The 23,234-nt window shown below is 37.2% G+C and overlaps 1 protein-coding gene across 2 annotated transcripts; it reads left to right on the top strand.

The window, feature by feature from the left end:
• The first annotated feature begins 1,383 nt into the window (after positions 1-1,383).
• LOC103707264 (putative GTP diphosphokinase RSH1, chloroplastic) lies at positions 1,384-22,191 on the top strand. Of its 2 annotated transcripts, XM_008791684.6 has the most exons (24): positions 1,384-1,861; positions 1,968-2,179; positions 3,345-3,530; positions 5,279-5,344; positions 5,465-5,557; positions 5,688-5,819; positions 5,917-6,018; positions 6,100-6,177; positions 6,255-6,326; positions 8,604-8,711; positions 8,827-8,924; positions 11,991-12,051; positions 12,159-12,221; positions 12,303-12,359; positions 12,444-12,545; positions 12,694-12,852; positions 12,976-13,107; positions 13,181-13,267; positions 13,340-13,411; positions 20,285-20,371; positions 20,486-20,945; positions 21,486-21,547; positions 21,633-21,701; positions 21,771-22,191. In XM_008791684.6, exons 1-24 carry the CDS (start codon positions 1,837-1,839, stop codon positions 21,873-21,875), a joined length of 2,688 nt encoding a protein of 895 aa, XP_008789906.1. In that variant the 5' UTR covers positions 1,384-1,836; the 3' UTR covers positions 21,876-22,191. The 2 variants fall into 2 exon arrangements, with proteins under 2 accessions (XP_008789906.1, XP_088569533.1); XM_088713407.2 differs by lacking the exons at positions 1,384-1,861; positions 1,968-2,179 and adding an exon at positions 2,750-3,097.
• Positions 22,192-23,234: the final 1,043 nt, after the last annotated feature.

Below are 23,234 nucleotides of genomic sequence, written 5' to 3'. Positions count from 1 at the left end.
TTTACTAAACCTAGCGGTGCTGAAGGATATTGCATTATATAATTTTTTGAGAAAAAAAAGTGAGAAGGAAACTACGAGAAAAAAAATAGAAAGAAATGCTAGAGACCGCTTATTGTATCACTATTCAAATTATCTAGACATCACCCTTGTATCACTGCTCATATCACTGATTTTATATGGAGGTTCGATTGTGAGATCCAACTAATATTATTTATTTCACCGTGTATTGCAGTATCGGTAAATTATCTTGTTATTTTCTCAACCTTTATAACTAAATTATGAAAAAAGAAAAAAATAGCTTATCAAAAAAGAAAAAAAAAGAATTAATGAAAGTAGAGTTTAGATTTTTTTATTACTTAATAGAATGAAGTTACATAGTTTCTATTTATATCGGTAAGATTTGTCCTTGCATGATTCATGTCTCATTTGTCTTCTAGTTCAAAGAGAAAATGATTTTAACGAAATAGATTTGACTGGAGAAAATAATCATAAAAAGGCTAAAATCGACGGGAGTAGATCTTGATTTATACTTCGACTTTTATCTTTAGTCTCTCCATCTAATTTTTTTCTAAATCGGAAGATATGCTCTATTAAAGCCTTTTTCAAAATGAAAATTTTTAATTTGCCTATCCCAACCTTAAATGGTGGATTTGGCTTGATCACTTAGTTCATCGTATTCTTAAAAAGTAGTACCATGTCATAGAGCTCGAAAAATTATCTGATTTTTTCTAAAAAAGTACCTCAATTAGATATTTTATGAATAAGTTATGGTCTCTGAATGTGGCAATTCTATCCAGCTATACTAAAAATGATCTATATCAAATGTGATGATTCTTTTTGTTCAATTTTATTGAACTGATATACTGAATGATGAATAGGTGGGTGATTGATAGGTTGCTTTGACGCTATTTTTGCTTTAGATTTATAAGATAATGATTACATCTATCACCCTTCCAAGGCAAGATAAAAATGACAAAAAAAAAAAACGGTTGTGGGGAAAAAATAGTTGTCACACTAGCATATTTTCCTATGTGCCCCACATGAGGTACCATGACCGTCCAACCTTGACGAGTCACAAGCCACAACGCCCACCGCCCACCGCCCACTGTCGTCGCCACAAGAAAAGTATTCCATACACGTGTCGTCCTCCTGCCACGTGTCCGAACAAAGACAGGCACGTCATCACGGACACATGTAGCTCGCTTCGGCCTCGGTCCCACAAAAGTCTGGCCGGTACGTACCCATCCCGATCCCCTGCAACCACGTACGCACGCATTTTGTCCTACCATGTTCGTCAGCGTTGATCAAATCACCGTGTACCGTAACCCATCAACACCCCCCCCCCCCCGAAAAATGATATAAACCGTTGGATCAAGATCAAACGGGTCTCTTTCAAGCGACTCGCGGGGCATAGATGAGGGTACTTCACGATTCGTGCCTGGTACTTCAGAAGGGCAGGGAGGACGTCAGAGAAATATATAGAGAAGAAATTATCAGAATAAAATCTTCTGAGCTGCGGCCGTGTGTGGCCTCGCGTTCCTCGTTATCTCTTCTTCCCCCCACTCGCCTCCTCTTCTCCCCACCTCCATCCCTCTCCGACTCCGATCCTCCGTTTCAAACCCTAATTATTTTTCTTTGGATTTCTTTTCGATCGTTTCTAAGATTCGGATATCTCCAAAGTAATCGAAGAGGTTTTAATTTGAACCGACGGAGTGGTGGCTTCTTCTTCTCCATCGACAGAGATTCTCCGTTTCTTGGTTTTTTTTCCGAATGATTGGAGACCTTAAACTTCTTTGGAGTCGATGAGATTTCTTGATTCGGATTTCGAGGCGACCGATGGCTTCTGCGCCGTCTATGTCTGGTAGGGTTGTTAGAATTCTTTTCTTTGTGCATTTTTTTTTGGTTTTGGATTTTGGTGAGTAGGGTTTTGGGTTTAATCGAATTGGAAATACGATGGAATGGCACAGTTTCTCTGGAGTCCCTGAATCTCTGTAAGCTTTCTAAAGGAGAAGGAAGTGGGAGTGGGCGGTATGAATGCAGTGTGTTGTCCTGTGCTTGGAAGGCGCCGAGGTCTCTGACCGGGTCGCTCGCCAGCACACCTTTTCCCCAGTGCTCGTTGTACCTCCAGGAGGGGCAGGGCGGCAGGAGGAGGAGATCGTCACGCTATGTGAACCCCCTGGTAAGTTCTTGGTTCTCTTGCAACTTTTAATTCGTCTTCTGTTGGTTATTGAATAAGCTCTATCGGTTTCTTTTTTTTTTTTTTTGCTTTGGAAAGTAGTTGGTTTCTAGGGTTTCGGGAACTGGTAATTAATTTATTTGCTTTAGCTTTGTAAGGGTTTATGTATGGATTGAGTAGAACAGGATTGAAGACATTTTATTTAACAATCAGCCCTGGAGACATGCCGGATTATTAGATTATATTGAAGCCATACTGGACAGACTGGACTCAAGTTTAGATTGAATTAGGCATTTAGTGGTGGTTCTGAAAGCCAGATATGACAGTGCAATTTAACCTTAGTTTGCTTGGAAGGAATTTGAGTTTATTGAATTGTCCTAAAATATGAAGTCTTAACTGTTGTCTTTTGGGAAGCCTAGACAAGGAAAAACAAGGAAAAATCTATTGTATTTTGGAATTCAGGTCTGTCTGATGACTGTACTATACAAGATGGTGCAAGAGTGAAGAAAAGGTCACCGATCATCTTTTCTTTAAAGTATGCCTTTGCTAAGTAACTTGGAAAATTTGTTAGCGTAAGATTGGTATAAAGAGAACATGTCAATTATTAAAGCCAATAGGTCATGCTTTTACTTGATGTGTTTCACTGTAAATCCCAGATAACCTTGGTCCAAATTTCTGTCAGTGCCTCTATTTGCTATGGTTGGAGGGAAAGGAATTATAAATTCTTTTGGCCATAGGAAATCCGCAAAACAATATTTTTTAAAAATGCTTGGATGTGCAGAGATTTTGAATATCATATCAACTAAACATTCTCCTTCATATTTTAGTCAGATATCAGGGATAATCTGCCACCTTGCAGACAAGTACCCAACAAAAATCTACACGCCCCACTTTGAAAGTGCAGAATATCACATATGCATGGTATTCATGAAAAACTGGTACCACATTTTGTTAAGTCTTTCACTGAAATCAGGTTACTTATATGAATAGATAATTGTTAGGTAAGTGCAACTTCACAAGGCTCTTTTGTTCTGATATGGTATCTCATATCAGCAATCATCTTATAAAGTTACCTCATCAAATATGTGTCAGTTATATCTCTAACTCGTTAATGGATGCTAACAGTAAGATTTATACTATAATTTTGTTTTTTAATTGATTTTTCCAGGCCAACTGGAGATGTGAAAACCATACTGATAGCGGCTTGGGTTATAGAGGAACTGTTGATCTTGTGCTCTCTGGAAGGTTTACTAGGTCATGTATTACCTTTTTCTCTGGCAAAACATGGAAGCTGAGTTATTCTTTCTCATCTTCAGAACCTTCTAATGCCATTTCTCCTGAGTCATTATGGGAGGTATGTATAAATTTTTTGTTATTTCTTTTCCCCCCTGTTACTCTGGACCTCGTGTTCGGATCATGGAATAATATGGTTATCCTATTCTGTTCCTTTTTCTCTTATATTGATTAGTCATTTTTTTTTCTGTACTAGGATCTTTACTTTGCTGTTGTCTGATCATATTGACAAAGAAATGAAGTTTAATTCTTTATCGAACTGAAAACTTTTGGTGGCCATACGTGGGGTAGACAAAAATTTTAGCACCGAGGAACCAACAGTTATGCTGAGCGAAAATATGTATTTGTGCTTTAGGCGACCTTATAAGTTAAATCATGTATATTAAGGACAGAATAAAATGACAGCTTAGCAAATGGTTGGAGTTGCACTTGCCTTTGTACTTTGTGGTAAGTTTGATGCATTGTGCACGTTGTACAAAGTGAAAGTTCACCGGTGCATGCGAAGTATCTTATAATATTGGTTCTTTTGGGCAATGGAAAGAGCTCTAGGGCACATTTAAAATTTGTAATAAAAAATGTCTTATTGACACCCATCATATATTGTAAGTTGTAAATTCTTGTAAATATAAAGTGGTGGAAAGTAAAAGTGGGGCACAATTAGGAAAAACTATTAACATCGAGGTGGTGCTAAACAGTACAAATGACTTTAGAATAAAGTGGATAGAAATATGCAAGACTAGGCAAAAATTGGTTCTGCAAATGATTCTTTCTAGCAACGTCCGCAATCTCGGTATCGGGTACTGTATCGGTACCTTATCAGTTCGGTATGGTACGATACGGTACACTTCTATACCTTGTTGCTATTTTTCTCAATTTTTCTCAAGATACGGTACCGTATCTTTTGTACCGTATCTTGTACTTTTATCCATATATTCTAGCAAATTTATAGCAACAAGGAATAACCAACTTACTTAGCCCTCTCTTCAAGTCAATGTGCAGCAATGGTTGAATCTGGAAGTGCAATATATTTGTAAGTTTTCTGCTCTTCTTTGTTTAGCAACAACTAGGACATGATTAGTGAGCCTAATCAGTTTATTCCCTTATTTTGTAACTACAGTCTCTCCAACTTGAAATATGCACCAATATATCAGTCATGTTAACTTGCTTATTCTAAAATTATCAATTAAAAGTCTTTAAAGAAATTCTTCACCCTGCAGCCATGCTAAAGAGTGAAATAGAAGTAACATCATGAGTTTCTCCCACTTTTTGCCTTTGCCTTCCTCCTTGTCATCTTCAACAATTGATTTATTATTTTATTATAAGTCACATCTATCTCTATATCAAAGTGAAACTCTATTTTCTGTAGGCACTCAAATGTGATTATTATATAGTAGATTCAAGTGCCCATTGGGGAAGGGCTGCTGTGGTTGCTTCCTATTTGTCTGTTTGTGGCAGAGACTAGCACTCAAGAGATTAAGCTTTACTAGGTGTTTTTGCTGTCCTTCAATATAATGGTGATATGGTGGTTTTCCCAACTACATGTGTAGAAATTTTGTTCTAATGCCTTTATCTTGCTTCAAGATGTTGAAACGGGGGAATTTAATATCTACTTTTCAAGATCTTGTTTTTATTCGTTGTTTTATGATCTTTTCATGCATGGTTTGTCATCCCTTTTTTTTTTTTTTAAAAAAAAAATCTAAGCTTGATACTGGATGATTTGGGCTATCAATGACTCACCAACATTGTTCTTCTTTTAATGTGTTAGCTTGGTAGTTTATGACATCTTGTGTTCTTTAATGCATGCACCAGGATCTGAAACCAATTATTTCATATCTTGCACCTGAGGAGTTGAAGTTAGTAAATGACGCTTTGAAGGTGTGTATATTCAGATAGTCACCATAAATTGCATTCCTACTATTGTGAGTTTTTTTTCCCTGAATCTTTCAGTGTTACTACATGTAATTACCATATGAAAAAGTGGTTATGTCAGTGCAGCTGGCTTTTATCGCTCACAATGGTCAAAAACGGCGAAGTGGAGAACCCTTTATTATCCATCCAGTTGAAGTTGCCCGGATTCTTGGAGAACTTGTAAGTTGTTATCCCAAGAACTTGTTCTGTGCTTAATATACTTATCATCTGGACGACATCTTATAATTCATATAGCACTATGATTTTTGCTGATATTGTTTTGTGGATTAATGTGGCTTTTGTTGATTAGGAGCTGGACTGGGAATCAGTTGCTGCTGGCTTATTACATGACACTGTTGAAGATACAAATATAGTTACATTTGAGAGAATAGAAAAGGAGTTTGGTGCTACTGTGCGCCGCATTGTCGAGGGAGAAACTAAGGTAGCATACAGCTCTAGTCATCATATTGGAGATCACATTTGTTAATCCCTTGGTGTATTCCAAATTATATTAGGTTCTTTGTTATTCGCTTCCTTAGGTATCCAAGCTGGGAAAACTTCAGTGCAAAAACACAAACAGTTCAGCAAAAGATGTAAAAGCTGATGATCTAAGGCAAATGTTTCTTGCCATGACAGAAGAGGTACTTTTCTTGTGCACTGTCTGAATCATGTGTAACATTTCACTGGCTTTGCTAGAATTAATCAAAGAATGCCTGTTTCAGGTTCGTGTTATTATTGTCAAATTGGCTGATCGATTACATAATATGCGTACTCTTTCACACATGCCACAGCACAAGCAGGTATTGGTTTTCCATTTCTTGTTCAGGTACTTTGAGTTGTTTGGTTAATTTTGTTTTAAGCATCATTTCCTATGCAGTCCAGCATTGCATTGGAGACACTGCAGGTGTTCGCCCCCTTAGCAAAGCTTCTAGGAATGTACCAAATAAAGGTTAGCCTTGATGAAATCTTTCTTGTAGAGCTTACACATCATTGTACCTACAAATTTCTCTCTTTTATTCTAAATGCCGAATTTATATGCATTTCCATATATATAATATCTTTTATATTTAGGTTTCTTAAAATTCAGACAGTGGAACATCCTTTCACAATTCTATCCAATATAGATGAAACACTTATTAACATAGGAAATGATTTTGTTCTGAAAGGCATTGGAAATGGTTGTGGTGAGACTAGTAAATTTCCGATCACAATGGTCATACAATAAGGACTAGTTTGGAGCTTATGTTACTTTACACATGTTGCAGAATATACAATCTCAGAGTTATTAGTAGGATTAAATACTAATATGGAATTCTGGAAGAATGCTTTGAAAAATATAAAGTGCAAACAAATTTGAGTATGTGAAATGTCATTTACAAAATGAAGCTGAATTTTAGGTTTGATCAAGTAAGAATATCCAGCCACTTGATACTCAAGGTTACCCTTCTTGGTAATCTGGTTATATTGTATTTAAGAATGGAGAGGTGGATGGTTCATATTAAAGATTTGAAATCTGGGAAAAGTAGATTGGTGCTTTTGGAGTGTTATGTGATCAACAAATAAATTTATTACTTGAGGGGAAAATTATTTTGTCTGTATGAAAATTGTTTGATGTAATATTTTGAGGTTTAGGTTTCATATTGGTAGGTGCTAAACTGGTTGGCTGGCATAATGAGGAAGGATAGGGTTGGAGGGTTACAAAAATTCTAAAACTTTACTAAGAGGGGCAATGGCATGATATGTACTCTTAATATAGGCCGTGCCCTGTCACACACAGTATGAGATACAACAAACTCGTTCCAACATCACCAGCCTTTGGCCCCACTATATGAATGGCATCTGTCCTATCTGAAATTTTTTTGCCCAGCAGGAATATTGCCTTTTGACTAAATACATTAAAGTATTGTCCAATTATTTGATATCCTTTCCAAGAATTTGATCAATGATGCAATGACAGACTCTCAAGCTCAAGTTTTTTCTTGATTTAATTATTTAAATAGAAAAAAATTTGTGAACTTGATTGGTCTGGTGCAACAACCACAATGATTCTGTAAACTAATCAAATTTAGTCTCTTGTAAAAATATGAATCTTAAAATTACAACTAAATCTTTCACAGAACAACACTTCTGACTAGAAGGAAAAAGCCCTGTATTTGTTACTGTGGGTTGTTTCTTATCTCCCAAATTGTAACCGAAATGTTCAGACTTGACATCTGAATCTCTGCTAGGACCATATGCTCATTTTAGTAATAAAAAGGTATGTGATGGAATGCAGCATTTTTGGTTGCATGAAGATACTCATTACTAGCTCCTAGAATGCGTCAGGAAAGATAGAGTTGATTTCTTTGTAACTTTTGAATTTTATCTTTTCCCCCTTTTTAAGCTGATGGTAAGCTGTGATTAACCTGACTGTTGGGATAGATCTGAAGGCCTTTGCCAGTACAGTTCATTTGAAAAGAAGCCCTTGGATCACCTGGTTTTATATAGTTGAAACATCAGTAGTTATTATATGAAACTGTGAACTGTGTATTAGGCAAGAAGCTATATAACCCAACAGGCACCTGAAGCTATTTGTCTTACTTTCATCGTAGAAAAACTTAGCAGAGCAAAAGCCAGTCTCTAAATTCTAGTCAATAGCAAAACAACACTGCTAGGGAAGAAGTCGTTTCTTGCCTTCACTCTGTTCTAACAGAGAATTATTTTGATTTAATTTTAGCTTCTTTTCCCTATCACTCTTTATAGTGTCTTCTATTATGTTTAGTGACTTATCATTTATCTTTCTTTTATTCTTAGTTGTTAGGAAATATATTTTTTAAAGCTAGTATGTTTTTTGTTTTGCTGCTTGAAGATCAATTCAAAAAATTTTCAATATAGCCAAGATTTTTTTCCCCTTTTCTATGGGCACATCTAGGTGGAAGTTAGGTGCGTCTGCTGTCTTTCAATTGGGTGTTTTTTCTGTCTTTTGATGGTGCACCATCTGCTTTATAGCATGTCATACACCACATGTATGACTTGGCTCACATCAACTTTGGCATGCAATGAATTGTTATGCTACTGCTTAGACTGTAGGCAATGAAACCAGGCTACTGTTGCTTTCACCAATTGAGTCAAGACAGTGTGAAGAAATTTTATGACCCAGTTAAAGACATTCTTTCTCTGTTTGTAATATCATTGTTAATCCTCAATCTGGATTCTTCCAACCGATGAATGCGATCATCCTTTGCAGTCAGAACTGGAATATCTGTCTTTCATGTATGCGAACCCCAGTGATTTTGCTGAGCTCGAGAAAAGAGTTGAAACACTTTATAAGGATCATGAGAAAGAACTAGAAGAGGTACTTCTTTTTTATCTTTTATAACAAAATAAGTTTGCCGATGCCTGATGTTTGCAATCACATTTATACATGTTTGGAATATAATTTTTGTTTCTATACTCCTTTTTCTGTCCAGGCAAAGAGGATTCTGAGGCAAAGAATTAAGGAGGATCAGTTTTTAGATCTTGTGACAGTGGAAACTGAAGTTCGGTCTGTATGTAAGGAACTATACAGGTCAAGACATGAGCTTAACATATTCTACTTTTGGTTTTCAAATGAGCAACTTGTCTATAATATTCTAGCCCAGACATGAACTTCAATTGTATTCTACTTTTGGTATGCTTTTGGTAGTTGGCACATTTATTCATGCATGAACACTTACTGTTTGCAAGTTTACATTGTACAAAGGAATACATGAACTGAAGCATGTGCATTATCTCTCTTACATAAGATAAATTTGACATTAGGTGGATCTGCAGTTTTTCATAATGTATTTTATTTGCTCAATGCTGTGATACATAATTTTTCCAATTCCAGCTTTCATGTTTATCTAGTTCTCCACAACAAAGTCTGACCTGTTTCTAACAAGATTCAGAACTTGGTATGATTTGACAGTGCCTCAGTTCATGCCATTTTTTACTTGCCATGTTATTTTATTTGAAAATTCCGTTGATAATAATTAAGGTTAAAATCGTTTGAGGCAAGGGTATTTTAAGTGTGTTGGATTTAGCTTGCCAATGTGTTTTAAGTTGGGAGACAGAATGAAGGGAATCATTTTTAAACTTGATTTTGAGAAAGTTATGACAAACTCTGTTGGTGTCTAGTTTTTGGAGGTAGTTTGGTTTCCAAGGGAGATGGGTTGGGGGGGACAAGAGCTTTTTCAATTGCATGATTCTTTGTTGTTAGTGCTAGCATTATGTAGTGTTGCATTCTGCATGTATGCAGCTGTCAGAAATTGCATTACCGGTAACTTTTCCGATATTTTTTCTAGGTTTCATGGTATAAATCTCCAGGATAATATTCCCATACCATTATAAAATCTTTGAAGAATTTTTTTTCTAAAATTCCTACTCTCTGTTACTCTCCAAAAGGCCACTAAATCAGGACCTAAATAGCAGTATGGTCTCTAGACGAATTTGCCCGACAGTAACCATAATATGACTTCATCATTTGTTGAAGCTGGATTTTGAAATTGATTGATGGCTCTCAATGGTTCTGGAATGGAGTTCTAAGACTTTGATCAGATTTACCTCAGCGAGAATCAGATAGTATATCCCATCAACTCGTGAGTAATTTTCTAATCATCTTTCCACCTTGTTCGTGAAGTTCTAGGCATAGCTGCTATCAAAGAGCTTGTCTTGAATTTTTTAACAATTTCAGGTGTTGTTGTATCCCTACTTCAACCATATGGATTATGGTAATAAACTGTTGGTTAGCCAACTTATAGTTCTGCCCACCGAACTCAAATCTTAAATCCTGTATAACTTTATCTCGGCACACTTTATTCTGTCGTAACCACTCAAAGGATCTAATTTACTATTTCTCAATTATTGGAAGATTGCTCATTTTATTTTATTAATCTGTTTTGTGTTTTATCACTTTCTGTTTCAGCTTATTTTCACCCGTCACTTGAGTTTCAATTTTTGCTTGTTTTTGTTTTTGTTTGTAAATTTCATGTTTTTTCTTCTTTTGGTGCATCTTAGCTTCCAGTCACTTTGTTTCCTATTGAAATCTGTTAAAATGTATAATATCAGTCCTCTAGTTTATTTAGGTTCCTCTTTTTTTCTGTTCCCTCTTTGTCATGATGGACAGTCTCTTTGCTTACCAATTGTGTTGCACATAGTTTCTCAATGCCTTCTTTCGTAGAGGTTTTGTTACCATAGAAGTACATGTCTGAGCTGATTAAGCAGGATTTGACATCAAAACTCAGCCTCATGTAACCTATGACATCTTTTACAGGACCTTTTTTTTCTGTTACCACAGATGATACTCATTGTGAGCTAGTTTCAGTACTGCCCGGTCCTTTAACCATGCGGCTAGCTCCCATTTCTTGGTGCCTCTGGATAGCCATCTCTCAGGTCTTATCAACCTCTTTTGGAACTCTAGGCCTTTGATGATGCTTATGAGGACAACTTTCTGATTGATGTGTATCACTAAATTTTCTATTTTCTTAGAAAAAATGCCGGTGTTTACTGCTCAGGGCCTTCACTAACGCTTGTTAGGCTGATATTCACCGAAAAATGCCATTATGATGGGAACTGGAGGTGATGATGCTTATTGGACCAGTAACTTTTTGATTGATTTGTACCACTAACCTTTACATCTTAGAAAATATGCCAGTAGTTATTGCTTAGGGCCTTCACTGATACTGGTTGGGCCGATGTTCGCCAAAAAAATGCAACTATGATGTGAAACAGTGGTGCTATTCAGATAACATGAGTTTTGGCTTTGATGTTGCAGCAGTCTAATCTATGCAGACAATATAGGGAACTTTAATTCCAATAATATAAATAATAGTGAACAAAATGTGAAACTTCAATTAGAATATATATATATATATATGTGTATATATATATATATATATATATATATATATAGAGAGAGAGAGAGAGAGAGAGAGAGAGAGAGAGAGAGAGCAATGTTGGTGGAACCGACCCGAACCGGCCGGTTTCGCCCGTTTCGAACCATACCGGTGGTTCACTAGTACAGTTCCGACTCAGAAAACGAGATGCCATTCTGGAGATGGAGGAGGAGAAGGAAAGAGAGACAGAGTGGGGGAGGGAGGGAGAGGGAGAGGACGCCGGCGGAGCCTGGCGGAGGCCGTGAGGGGGCCGGCGCCGAAGATGAAAGCCGCTTAAGCGGCCGAACCCTATTTCGTTTGAAATAGAAGTCGACCGCTTAAAAAATTTGAAGATTCGTAAGTAAAGTCGGCAATCGATTTGTTGACTTTACCTACGAATCGCGAAATTAAAAAAATTGAAAATTCGTACCCAGCACGGGCCCTGCACAGCACGACGCGGGCCCGTACCCAGCCGTCCCGCTGGAGAACCGGTACGGGGTCCGGTACTGGTTTCTCCAACCTTGATATATAGTGAAGAGTGTCATCTTTTACATGAGTTTCAAAAAAATGAACTTGATCTGTTTGTTTTTTCTTTTATTTTTCTGATCAGCTTTTATTATTTACAGTCTTCATCTGTCTTCTACAGAATAAGGAAATGACTACATGTGCACCATTGCTCATTACTTCAATGATGGTGAGGTGATGAATGCTTTTCCGTTGTTTTTTTTTTTACATTGCAGTATATATAAAGCTGCATTGAAATCTAAGAGTTCGATAAATGAGGTCAACCAAATTGCACAGGTTTGTCTTGACAGCCATATTGACACAGATTATAAAATCTTAGTTATTGGTTTTCTTTAATTAAAGCTTCCTTTTGAATTATTAATATGCTTATTGTTTATATTCAGCTTCGTATCGTTATAAAGCCAAAAACTTGTATTGGAGTTGGGCCTTTTTGTAGTGCACAGCAGGTGGCATTCTTCTGCCAATCTTAATGTTCTTTGATCCAATGCTTTACAAGAAGACCTCATTTATTTTTGTGCCTTGTTTAGATCTGTTACCACGTTCTTGGTCTTGTTCATGGAATCTGGACTCCAATACCTCAAGCTGTGAGAGTTATCTATATGTACATCTTCTATCAATTTTCTTATGCAGGTGCCAGTGTTTAATAAATTAATGTTCTTACCTAACAGATGAAGGATTACATTGCAACTCCAAAACCTAATGGCTATCAAAGTGTTCATACCACTGTGATACCATTTCTGTATGAGAGCATGTTCCATTTGGAAGTTCAGGTGATCTCCATGATACACAGTATTATCTGTCTTGGAAGTTTGATTTATTTAGTTATGCCATCACAGTAGTATTCTGCTGTTGATATTTCTTCATTTATTCTCAAAGAATAATAGTCATTCTTTGTTTCAATGACTTGAAATTTGGCAGATAAGAACAGAAGATATGGACTTAATAGCTGAAAGAGGTATTGCTGCTCACTACAGTGGGAGAGGTGTAGTTTCTGGTAAGGTGGGACATGGAATGCCCAGCAGCAGGAATTCAAAGGGAAAGTCATTGTGCTTGAACAGTACAGATATTGCTCTCAGGGTATTCATGCTCTTCTAATCAGACGTCAATCTTTTGTAGTTGGTAACCTTATTTATGGGAGTCTGATAATCTTTTGAAAATACGGACTGGAACACATTCCAATTATTGGTAGTGTTTTTATAGATTGGCTGGCTCAACGCAATAAGAGAATGGCAAGAAGAGTTTGTCGGTAACATGAGTTCTAGGGAGTTTGTGGATACTATCATGCGAGACTTATTAGGGAGCCGTATTTTTGTATTTACACCAAAAGGAGAGGTAAGTGCACATAAGGAATAATAATATCAAAATGCTTATCATTTTTTTAATATTATTATCTTATTTCTTGCAGATAAAAAACCTACCAAAAGGAGCTACTGTTATTGATTATGCTTATATGATTCACACTGAAATTGGCAACAAAATGGTGGCTGCAAAGGTACATTTGTAGATTGGTGCTAGAATATGAGCTAATACAATCAGATTTTTTTCTAATCCTTTTCCTTTGCAGGTCAACGGTAATCTTGTTTCGCCCATGCATGTACTTGCTAATGCTGAAGTTGTTGAGATAATCACATACAATGTTAGTATTTTTGCATTTTTTCTCTCTTAACAAATGTTATTTTTTTGTTCCTGAGTAGTTTGATTCCAATATCTTTGTCTGCATTCAACATTCTAATACAGCTACATCAAATCATGAGCTATTGTTTTTTGTGCTTGATTTTTGGAGTATTCTAAATATGCCCTAGATGCCTTGGATAAATCAAAATAGTGATCGCCTGAGCTGATTTATATTTAGACATCCACATGATGACGTGGATAAATCAATCTTTCAATCTACTATATAGAGATATTTGATATTCTTTTTTAAAGATTAAAGGGAGACAGGATTGAGCCATCGAGTGAATAGAGGTATGACTAACTTGTGCAGAGGAGAACAAGGTTTGTGAATTGGGAACTTAACATCTGGTCCTTAGTTCGACTGCCATTATGCATTTAGTCCTTTGTATACATAGCATTTTGCATTTAGTCCCCATTCCTAGTTAGGGCTCTTTTTCCACATAGTTAGGCTTGATGTGCATAGAATTATACGTGCTTCTGTACATACTTGTGCTTGGATTAGGGATTAAATGTAACATGGCCAATGAAATCAAGGACTGGACATTAATATTCCATTAACAAGAATTGAAGCATAAAGTGGAAGTCAATCCACGAGGTTGACCTCAATTTTCCCTTGTAGTTCATCTTAAAATGTGTCATGAAACAAGGCTCCACATGTTGTTGTGGATTATCAGAAGTATCTTTTTGAGTATTAATTACGTGCCAAAAACTGGCAATTTAGCACATGAAAATGTTGGTAAAATGCAAAAAATAAAGGGGCTAAATGGCTAGGGGTGCAAATGGGTTAGGTCAGACCGGGTCTGGAGTGACCCCGACCCGATCCCGTTTTTTGTTCGGATCGTAATTTTGGATCCAGACCCGACCCAATAGAAAATTAGGTCGGATCGGATCGGGTCCACAGCAGACCCAACAGGTCATTCGAAAAAGACCTGGTTCCACACACATGAGACACGAAGAAGGTATGGGAAATCGGTCGAGCTGTCCGTTTTTTCTTTCAATCGGTGGGTTCCCAATTTTGAAGGAATTCTTGCCAAGATGACGGATCCAGCCGTAGGTGCCTCTACATGGGCTTCGGGTAACCAAACGGATCAAAGGGGAATCGAACAGAGTATCGCTCTATCACATCGGGTGGATAGGTACGGATTAACAGTTGAACGTGGGGATCACGGCAAAGATATGCCCTTCCGTACTTGGCCATGACACTGTTACAGAAAACTGTCCAAACCGGGGACTTAGGGATCCAACCCCTCGACCGGAGCTTCTTCACAAATTATTCGGATCGGGTCGGGTCCATATATAACTCGGTCCCAACCCAAAAAAAATTGGATCTAGTTTGGGTCCGCTTGTTCGGGTCCGAAAGCTCAGCCTGGCTATGGTCTCTCTTTATCCATAACCATAAGTGCTCATCCCATGGCTGCCAGATCATAATCGAATACGATGCCAACTGCGTGCTCCCCATAGCCACCTCCCCCTTCTAAATGGCCTTCTACAACACCACCCCCAACGTCTTCTACCTCGACTCGTCATCTCAGCTGCTCCGTGAAATATTACCTACTCCTCGCTGCTTCTGGTCCATGTACCATCTACCGGCAATATATATATATATATATATATATGTATGTGTCAAAATTAATTAAATAAAATAAAATAAAATCATAAAAAAGGCATATTATAATATATACGCAACAACTGGCTGCGTTCCTTTTCCTCATCTTGTTCTTTTCTTTGCCATGTCTTGTCCCATTCCTTCGCAGTTCAGGTCTATCATTACCCTGATCCTCCTCAAGTCCCCTCTTCCATTTCAAATTTGTCTTGTTTCTATATTTTTTCGTTCTCGTCTCTTCCCTTTCCTAATTGTTGCAGATATCTTTCTTTCTCGTTTTCTGAAAGAGAGAGAAATCAGCAATAATTACCTATGAGAAGGCAAAAAAAAAGGGGGAAGGAGACAGAGAAACAGAGAGAAAGAGAGATACAGAGAGGGGGGATGGGGCGGCTGTTCCTGATACATCTGGAGGAGAAAATTTATAGTTGCAAGCACCGTCAAACCCATCTCGCCCTGTGGAACGACATTATCTCCAAGGTAGGATAGGAGCATAGCTAGCGCTGAATAGCAGATTCTTGAAAGCAAATTTATTTATTATTTATAGAAATATTTTAATACTTTATATATGGGTCATTTGGGTCGGGTCAGGTCTGAATTCAGTAAACCCAGACCCGACCCAAAAATAGAACGGGTCCAATTTTAGGACTCGGCCTGGCTCCGCGGGTCCTCTAATTCGGATCCTGGTTGGGCCTAACCAGGGCGGGGCGGGGCGGGTCGGGTCACGGGTCAACGCGGTCCATTTGCAGCCTTATAAATGGCTAATATCTATCAGGGAGGCATAAATGCTTTCGTCGATTGGTTTCTTTTTATGGGTTAGATTGGTTGCTAATCTTAACCCTGAACCAGCTAGATTAATCAATGTTAAATATTGAGATACGTGAGTGTACCAATTGGAGGTAAGGGTACGTGCCATATCGTGATTGTGCTGACAAAGGATATCAATGGGTATGCATGGATGCAGTTGATAGACCCTTGGTATGGTCTCCTTTGGGTTATTTTTGAATTTACACAAGCAAGTTTTAGGGGTTCAACCCAAGTCCTCAAAAATTCCTTGATTTTGATCCTAAATTCATACTCTAAAATGCATGAATCCGATGATCAAACAACATTTAATCTTAATCTAACAAAATTTTCATATGTTTTTTTTCCTTTGAGTCAGACACAGAATTCGGTTTGGATTTTTAAAGAAATAAGCCAAAAAAAAGGAGAGGGGAAGGTTTCCCATTTAGAATGATTTACTATCCCAAAAATAGAAAGTAAGCTTCGATCCCACAAGCCAATCTCTTTGGGCAGTCTTCCCTTGTCCTTGACCTTTGTTTTCACCTTCAAACGGTCAAGAATGATTGCAAGAGAGGCTATTGTAATCATCCCAAGCAGTATTAGGCAATACTACTCAGTTAGGGGCAAGCAAATCTCAATTCTACTCCAAATTGCTTCTAGGATTGATTTAAGCAACTTTAGTATGTTCTAGGCAATATCTGTCCACACCAATGCCTTGTATCACCAATGGGTTGAGACATACTGTATTAACTGGTATTTCAAACCTTTATTAAGAGAGATGTCAAAGATAAAAACTCCGTACAACTGGAATTTTGACCTTGGAGAATTTAGAGAAGGGTGAAAAGAAAAAATAACCATGCAACAAATACAGTAGCTTTCAATGATTTTGGTAATGACCAATCAAGCAAAATCGTTAAAAACTGTTGGATGGACATGTTTTTCAATTTGTTTAAACCTAGTGGCAGCAACCATAGCAACTCGTGAACCATGAATATATTTTTGGAATATAAAAGGATATGTGCCAATATGGTACAATTTTAATTGAAGAAGATGAGTATTAATAACAAATAAATGCCATGACTAATAACTAGTATATTATTCATAAGACTTTTTTTTTCTTATTAAGACTCCGCGATCCATCGCACCATGAGCTTATAGACCACATATAACTTGTCGAGTTTATATAACGCATCCAGAAAAGAAAGAATTGGTAGCCCTGCATCAAAACCTGATACATAAATCCACTTTGAATTCTCACCCAATCCCCTAAATGAGGCAAACAAATAGAAAGCTTGGAGGGAAGGATGTTATATAGCTTGGAGGCATGTCACAAGCTTCATTATAAAAATAATAGAAGAAAGAAAAACAAGAAACCTGGCAAAGTCGCTGCTTCCTCCTTTTCATCTCTTTTATTCTGCTTGTTTGATGCCCACTCGATTAAATTCTTGAACAAGGTATCCAGTGTTTTAAAATGCAGTGCATGAAGCTGCATATGTGGCCCATATGCATATGCAGTCTCTTGACCACGTCACATACCATCTATGCAGCTACTATATGCAGTCTAGTCATGTATAGGTCGAAAGGATGGTTGACTTAGCACTTTACAGACATATACATTGGAGGATTAGCATTATGCGGCTCAGTTGCAGCCTACTTATCATGATGCAACTGTATATGTGCCTACTTTTTTGCGGGCTCATGCAATCAAGGCAGGTTCATGCTAATGTTTTGGTTGGATATGAGTATCAAGAGGACCAAATATGTGTATACAATGATATCAATATGTTAATTATGCTATAGTTTTTACTATTAAGAATAAAATACTAAGTACTATTTGGAAATTGCTCGATGTTTTTATTATTAATATTAATGTTGTCTATAGAAAATATTGCTATTAATATCATATTTAATATATTTTATTTATTTTAACCATTTGAAGTACTTACTGCTTATGCACTATGCGGTCCTTGATCGCCTGAGTACAATAGCCGCACTGTAAAACATTGGAGTTATATACATCAGATTTAAAAATCAGCGGTGATTTTACTGGGGATTGGTCTCTTTAGGACTTCTGTGTGCATGGCTGCATGGTCATGGGTAGAGATTATGAATTACATGAGTAGTGACAACTGTAAAAAATGATTGGATGGAAAGGGGATGCTTGTAAGGAAACTGGAGTGTTAGGGCCCCTCAGAATAGCATTTCACTCGCATTTCTTTATTATAACTTTCCATATATGATTAAGTCTAAAATCGTAGGAGGGCTTTTAGGCGCAAATCTTATTGAGTTTACGATAAAATAGTAATTCATATTCAAATCTTAGAGTGTGGTTTAGTCCACTGGAAAGTAGAAACTCAGTTTGCAGTTCAGGTCTACCTGCCATACATGGCAAGACTTTGGGAATGAGACATGCTTTGTGATTTACAATTAAGTGCTCAGCAGATTACATAATGATGCATCCAAATCCCAAAGTCTGCCATGCATTGCAGGAAGGCCTGAATTGGGAACTCAGTTTCCGCTTGGCAACAGACCCAAATGCAATCCGATGTTATCAAAATTTTATCTGAATCAGTATTCAACTAATTCCAAAATATCATGGAGGAGTAGGGTCGAGGGGGTGTGCAGAATTGCCCCTCCACACATCTCTCTGGCTCGTCTGATGTTGAAACCTGAAATCTTACAAGGTGATGATAGTCTGGAATTCGTCAAATAGAATTTCCTCGGTTAACCGATAAAACTCCTAGGAGTAGCTCTTGGTGTATATAGAATGATCAGCTTTGGATCAAGGGTCTGCTAGGATTGTTTTCAGGTATACATAAACTGTGGTGATTGGCAATGTGTGGTAGCTCATGCATGTTAGGTCTTTGGGGATCTTAAACTGCTATTCCGGGTACTGATTTCTTGAACTTTTTGAAGCAAATGTTCTTATCAATGAACTTAATTAGAGCATTAACTTTATGTTAAGGATTTATACCTATTGAGTGAGGCATGCATACCAGGAAACAAGAATATAACAGGGATGTATAATTAATGTAAGAAGTCATACTAAGAATGGGAGAAAAAATATGTGAATGCTATGTTAAACATGTATACTTTTGTGAATGTACAAAATTATACTATACAACCTCAATAACAGGTCTAATCAGTATGTGATGACATAGAACACCCTATATACCTCCCAAAGAAACTGTTGTAAGTTAAAAAATTGCTCTATGGCATATTGGAACCTTGTTTCATTTTCGCTCGCTTTACGGTTGCATTCTTTATATTCTGCATTATTTTGACTAGTTATCCTATTTATCTTTACTCGATACTTATGTACATTGTCACATGTAAACTGAGTCAACCAAAAAATAGCACACTTGTGAAGTCTCCTGATTAGTGGTGTTTTCCTGAAGATATTAATAGATGAGGGACAGGAATAAAATGTACAGAAGTAAGATTTGTTGCCCAAGGTTGTTTTGCCTAGTGTCAAAGATCTAAATTGCTTAATAAAACATGCTGCTAAGAATTTAATTTCTCAAGACTACCTGATTTCTGAAATTTGTATCCTTTGGAACATCATTTAGCACCTTCATCTTTCTGTGCATGGATAGAAACAGCTGTGTAACTTTGTCACATATTCCTCGTTTTTTTATCCCACTCTCAATGTTGCACCATTGAAATTAATATCTTCATTTTTATTGACTGAATCTGTTGTCTTTATATTTACCATCATGGTTACACAGCTCCAAGGGCTTCATCTTTGAAATCTTGGTTTTTATCCATATCATGCACTTATTGATAAGGTATATTTAAAATTCAAGGTTTATTATCAGCCCAAATGATACCAATAATGGTTTTCTGTACCTCCTAGTACTTGGCGTATTATGCCGACCCAATAAGATATCGATGTGGTACAAAGGCTTGACACAGTATTTTACCAAAACATGGTACAATTGCTGTCTAGCCTCCAGCAGTGCACCATGTGTCATGATGGTGATGTACCATATTGACCCTACCCGTACTGGTAAGCCATGGGTGCAGGGTCCAATACGGAAACTAAAAATCTTGATATCAATATATTAGCCACAATTTTTTCAACCACCCTTTTACTCCATTAGAATGTACTTCGTTATCAAGTATCTCAAAATCTGAAAATGGCTGCTACTCAATTTTACCTTATAAGCCAAAATTTCAATATCTAATTCCTGATACATTTGTCAAGATATCAAAAAATCTCAGCTCCTTTCAGAATTTCTCCACCTTCCATCTTTGCTTAGACTAACCAATTTTTTGGTTAATCTGTCTGAGTCACTATATCACAGCTTTTAAAAACCTTGACAGCTGCCTTTCTTGTGCTGTGTTTACTACTTTTTACCATACTCTCTTATGTGTTACTGTGGCAGAAATACTTTAAGGGTTACTGTTTGGCTATATTTTCATTGATTCAGTGTAATCTCTTTTTCTCAGGCACTATCAGGCAAATCTGCTTACCAGAGGCATCGGCAATGGTTGCAGCATGCAAAAACTCGCAGTGCCAGACACAAAATTATGAAGGTACCACTTTTCTTTTTATGCTGTACAGTTTTGACTTTTGAGAAAGCAAAGAGTATTGATCGGATTTATTTTCTTTTCTAATTATCTTATTAACAAAATTTTCTATTCATCCAGTTTTTGAGAGAGCAAGCTGCACGCTCTGCATCCGAAATAACTGCAGATACGGTAAATAATTTTGTCGCTGATCTCGAGGATGAGAGTGATTATGAACAAACATTTTCCAGCTCTCCCACTAAGGAAAGAAAATCCAAATGGGAGAAAATACTAATGAACATGGAAGAATCATCTTCGACAAAGCGAAAACTTGAAGATCTCTTGCACGTTCAAAATATTGTTGGCATATCTAAGATCAATGGGAAGCACAATGAATGTATGCAGGAAATGAATCTTATGGTTAATGGCAGTTCAGTGGTTCGTGGAGATGGACTTGCTGAGTTCGTACATGCTAATGTACATGCATACAAGGAAGTTTTACCTGGTTTAGAAAGCTGGAAAGCCAGCACAATTGCCTCTTGGCACAATGTGGAAGGTCATGCAATTCAGTGGTTTTGTGTCGTATGTATTGATCGAAAAGGTATGCGCCCCTTCCCATACACTATCACAGAAGTAGTTATATGATGCTGTGTTAAGTTGTGTATTATCTAGTGCAACAGTTCTGCGAGGTTGTTAAGAAAGTCACCTGCACCATTCCAGCACATGTTACTTTTGTCAGTTTTTGACGTCATGATCTGCCATGGTGGCAATTTGAACCATCTGATTGTCATTGACACTTGAGTCCTGACATTGAATCTCTCTTCCAGGCATCTCACTTGCTCATTTTTCTTTTTCGTTTCGTATTGCGAATAATGATTATCATTGTTTCCTAATTGAACCTCATTGCTCTTCCACATTCCCACGCCTAGCTCCTGATCTCAATAAGGCTTCCTTTTTGAGCCATCTGTGAGTGTGATTTATTTTCTGTAAGTAGTTACTTTTGTCTTAAATGTACTTCTGACATTCTTGTGGTTTTCCGATCTTAATTAGATTCCATTTGAGCAGCCCATTTGTGTTGAGTACCATAGGTATAGGCTGCATTTAATTTCCAATTACTGCATTCAATTTTTGTTGATTACAGGTATGATGGCTGAAGTTACGTCAGCATTGACGGCTGGTGGAATTACAATATGCTCTTGTGTGGTGGGTGACATGCGGACTTCTTAACATTTATTCTTACAACATATGATGCATCATTGATCTTACCTTCGATTTTTTGACCAAGCAGGCAGAGATTGACAGAAGAAAAGGAATGGGTGTCATGTTGTTTCACTATGAAGGAACCTATGACAACCTGGTAATTTTCAAACTAATTAAGTCTTCTTCCAGTTATAGGTGTTGTTTTTGATCCATGGAGCGCTCGCAGGTCAATGCGTGCTCTAGTGTGGATGTGATCCTTGGTGTTCTAGGCTGGTCTACTGGTTGTAGCTGGTCAAGTCCGTTGGATCACCACAATTTTCTCGAATGCTGATAGATGGAAGCTGACCTTTAAACTGGGAAGGGGTTCCTTAGTTGTGACAAAGGAGAGTAAATACTAAATTTTGTTATCCAAGGTGGTATAACGTAGTTTTGTAGCATGGGTGTTTCAGTTTATTCATTCAAACTTGTGAAAATAAATCATCCGCAGCTACTTGAGCTAGTCTGTGGAATAGGGGAATGTAAATAGGTAAAGAGTTAGGAGCTTCGTAAAACAAGCCTCTGCTATGGTTGTAAAGGCTGCTTTTTGCAAATAGGGTAAAATTGACTGTTCATGTTAATGTTTAATTTAAGTTAATCATTTTACTCCCTGTCACCCTGTTTATGGTTGATTTGTGCGCGACAATTGTTCTCTATTGCAATGGCCAGAGTTTTGTTCTCTTGAGCAAAACATGGATAAAAATTATCCATTTGTATTCCAAAAGCTGTTTGTGTGAAGGTTGGAACATTGTCATCATAGATGGTTGGTATTGCACAGGCTGTTTTTGTGTACTTGAAATGAATATCAAGTGGTTGGAACATCTCAGGATCAGGATTGGTACGAAAAAGGAGGTTCCTTCACAAATTATTGTTTTAGCATCGCTTGGTCCTGCTGGTTCTGGCAATCGATGGACTGGAGCCCGTTTATATCTACATTTAAGCGCATGTGAGATTTGGTTCTTGTTTGAGTCCTTGTTGTGTTGCTTATTTAAGGTTCTATTTGTTGAAACATCTTCAAAGTTCTAATTAATTAAAAAAAGAAGGATTTTTTTGCATAGATACCCTTCTAAATATCAGATTTTGCATGAATACCTTTTAAAAATTGGTATTTGCATGTATACTCTCGTAAAACTTTGTTATTGTACAAATATCCCTAATATAACGGATATTAATAAAATAAAAATATGAAATGATATTATTATCCTTGCTTTTCCTCCTTTCGTGCTCGTCCAATCAGTCATATAGATAAAAAATAGTGTGGTATGACATTTGGCTTGGTAAGTCATGGGTCATCTGTTCTGACTGAAGGGCAATTGCAAGTCTTTCAAGTCATGGGTCACCCAGCACCTCATAATTATGATATTTGTGCTTTGTAGTTCTTGATTAAGCCAGCTTTTAATCTTTGTCATTAACTTGGAATTGAACAATAATGGTGCCTGATTAAGGGAGTTCTGCAATTCTCCTGCTAGCTAGGGTTCTTTTTAATGGTACACATCCTAAGGGTAAAAGTCCCACCAGTGCAATCTTAAGTGCTCCTAGCTACGATAACTCCTAGAGAGGAAGAGAGAGAGAGAGTGAGGAAAAAAAAACAAAAACAAAAACAAAACAGTGTCACCATAGTTGTAGTAAACAAGAGATGTATTCTTGTATAAAG

This window comes from Phoenix dactylifera, chromosome 17, assembly GCF_051530095.1.
Source record: "Phoenix dactylifera cultivar Ajwa chromosome 17, Ajwa_hap1_PhDact_Kaust_v1.1, whole genome shotgun sequence".
NCBI classification, from domain to species: Eukaryota; Viridiplantae; Streptophyta; class Magnoliopsida; order Arecales; family Arecaceae; genus Phoenix; species Phoenix dactylifera.
The sequence above is the reverse complement of the archived record's forward strand: the minus strand, read 5'-3'. Positions and strand labels throughout refer to the sequence as shown.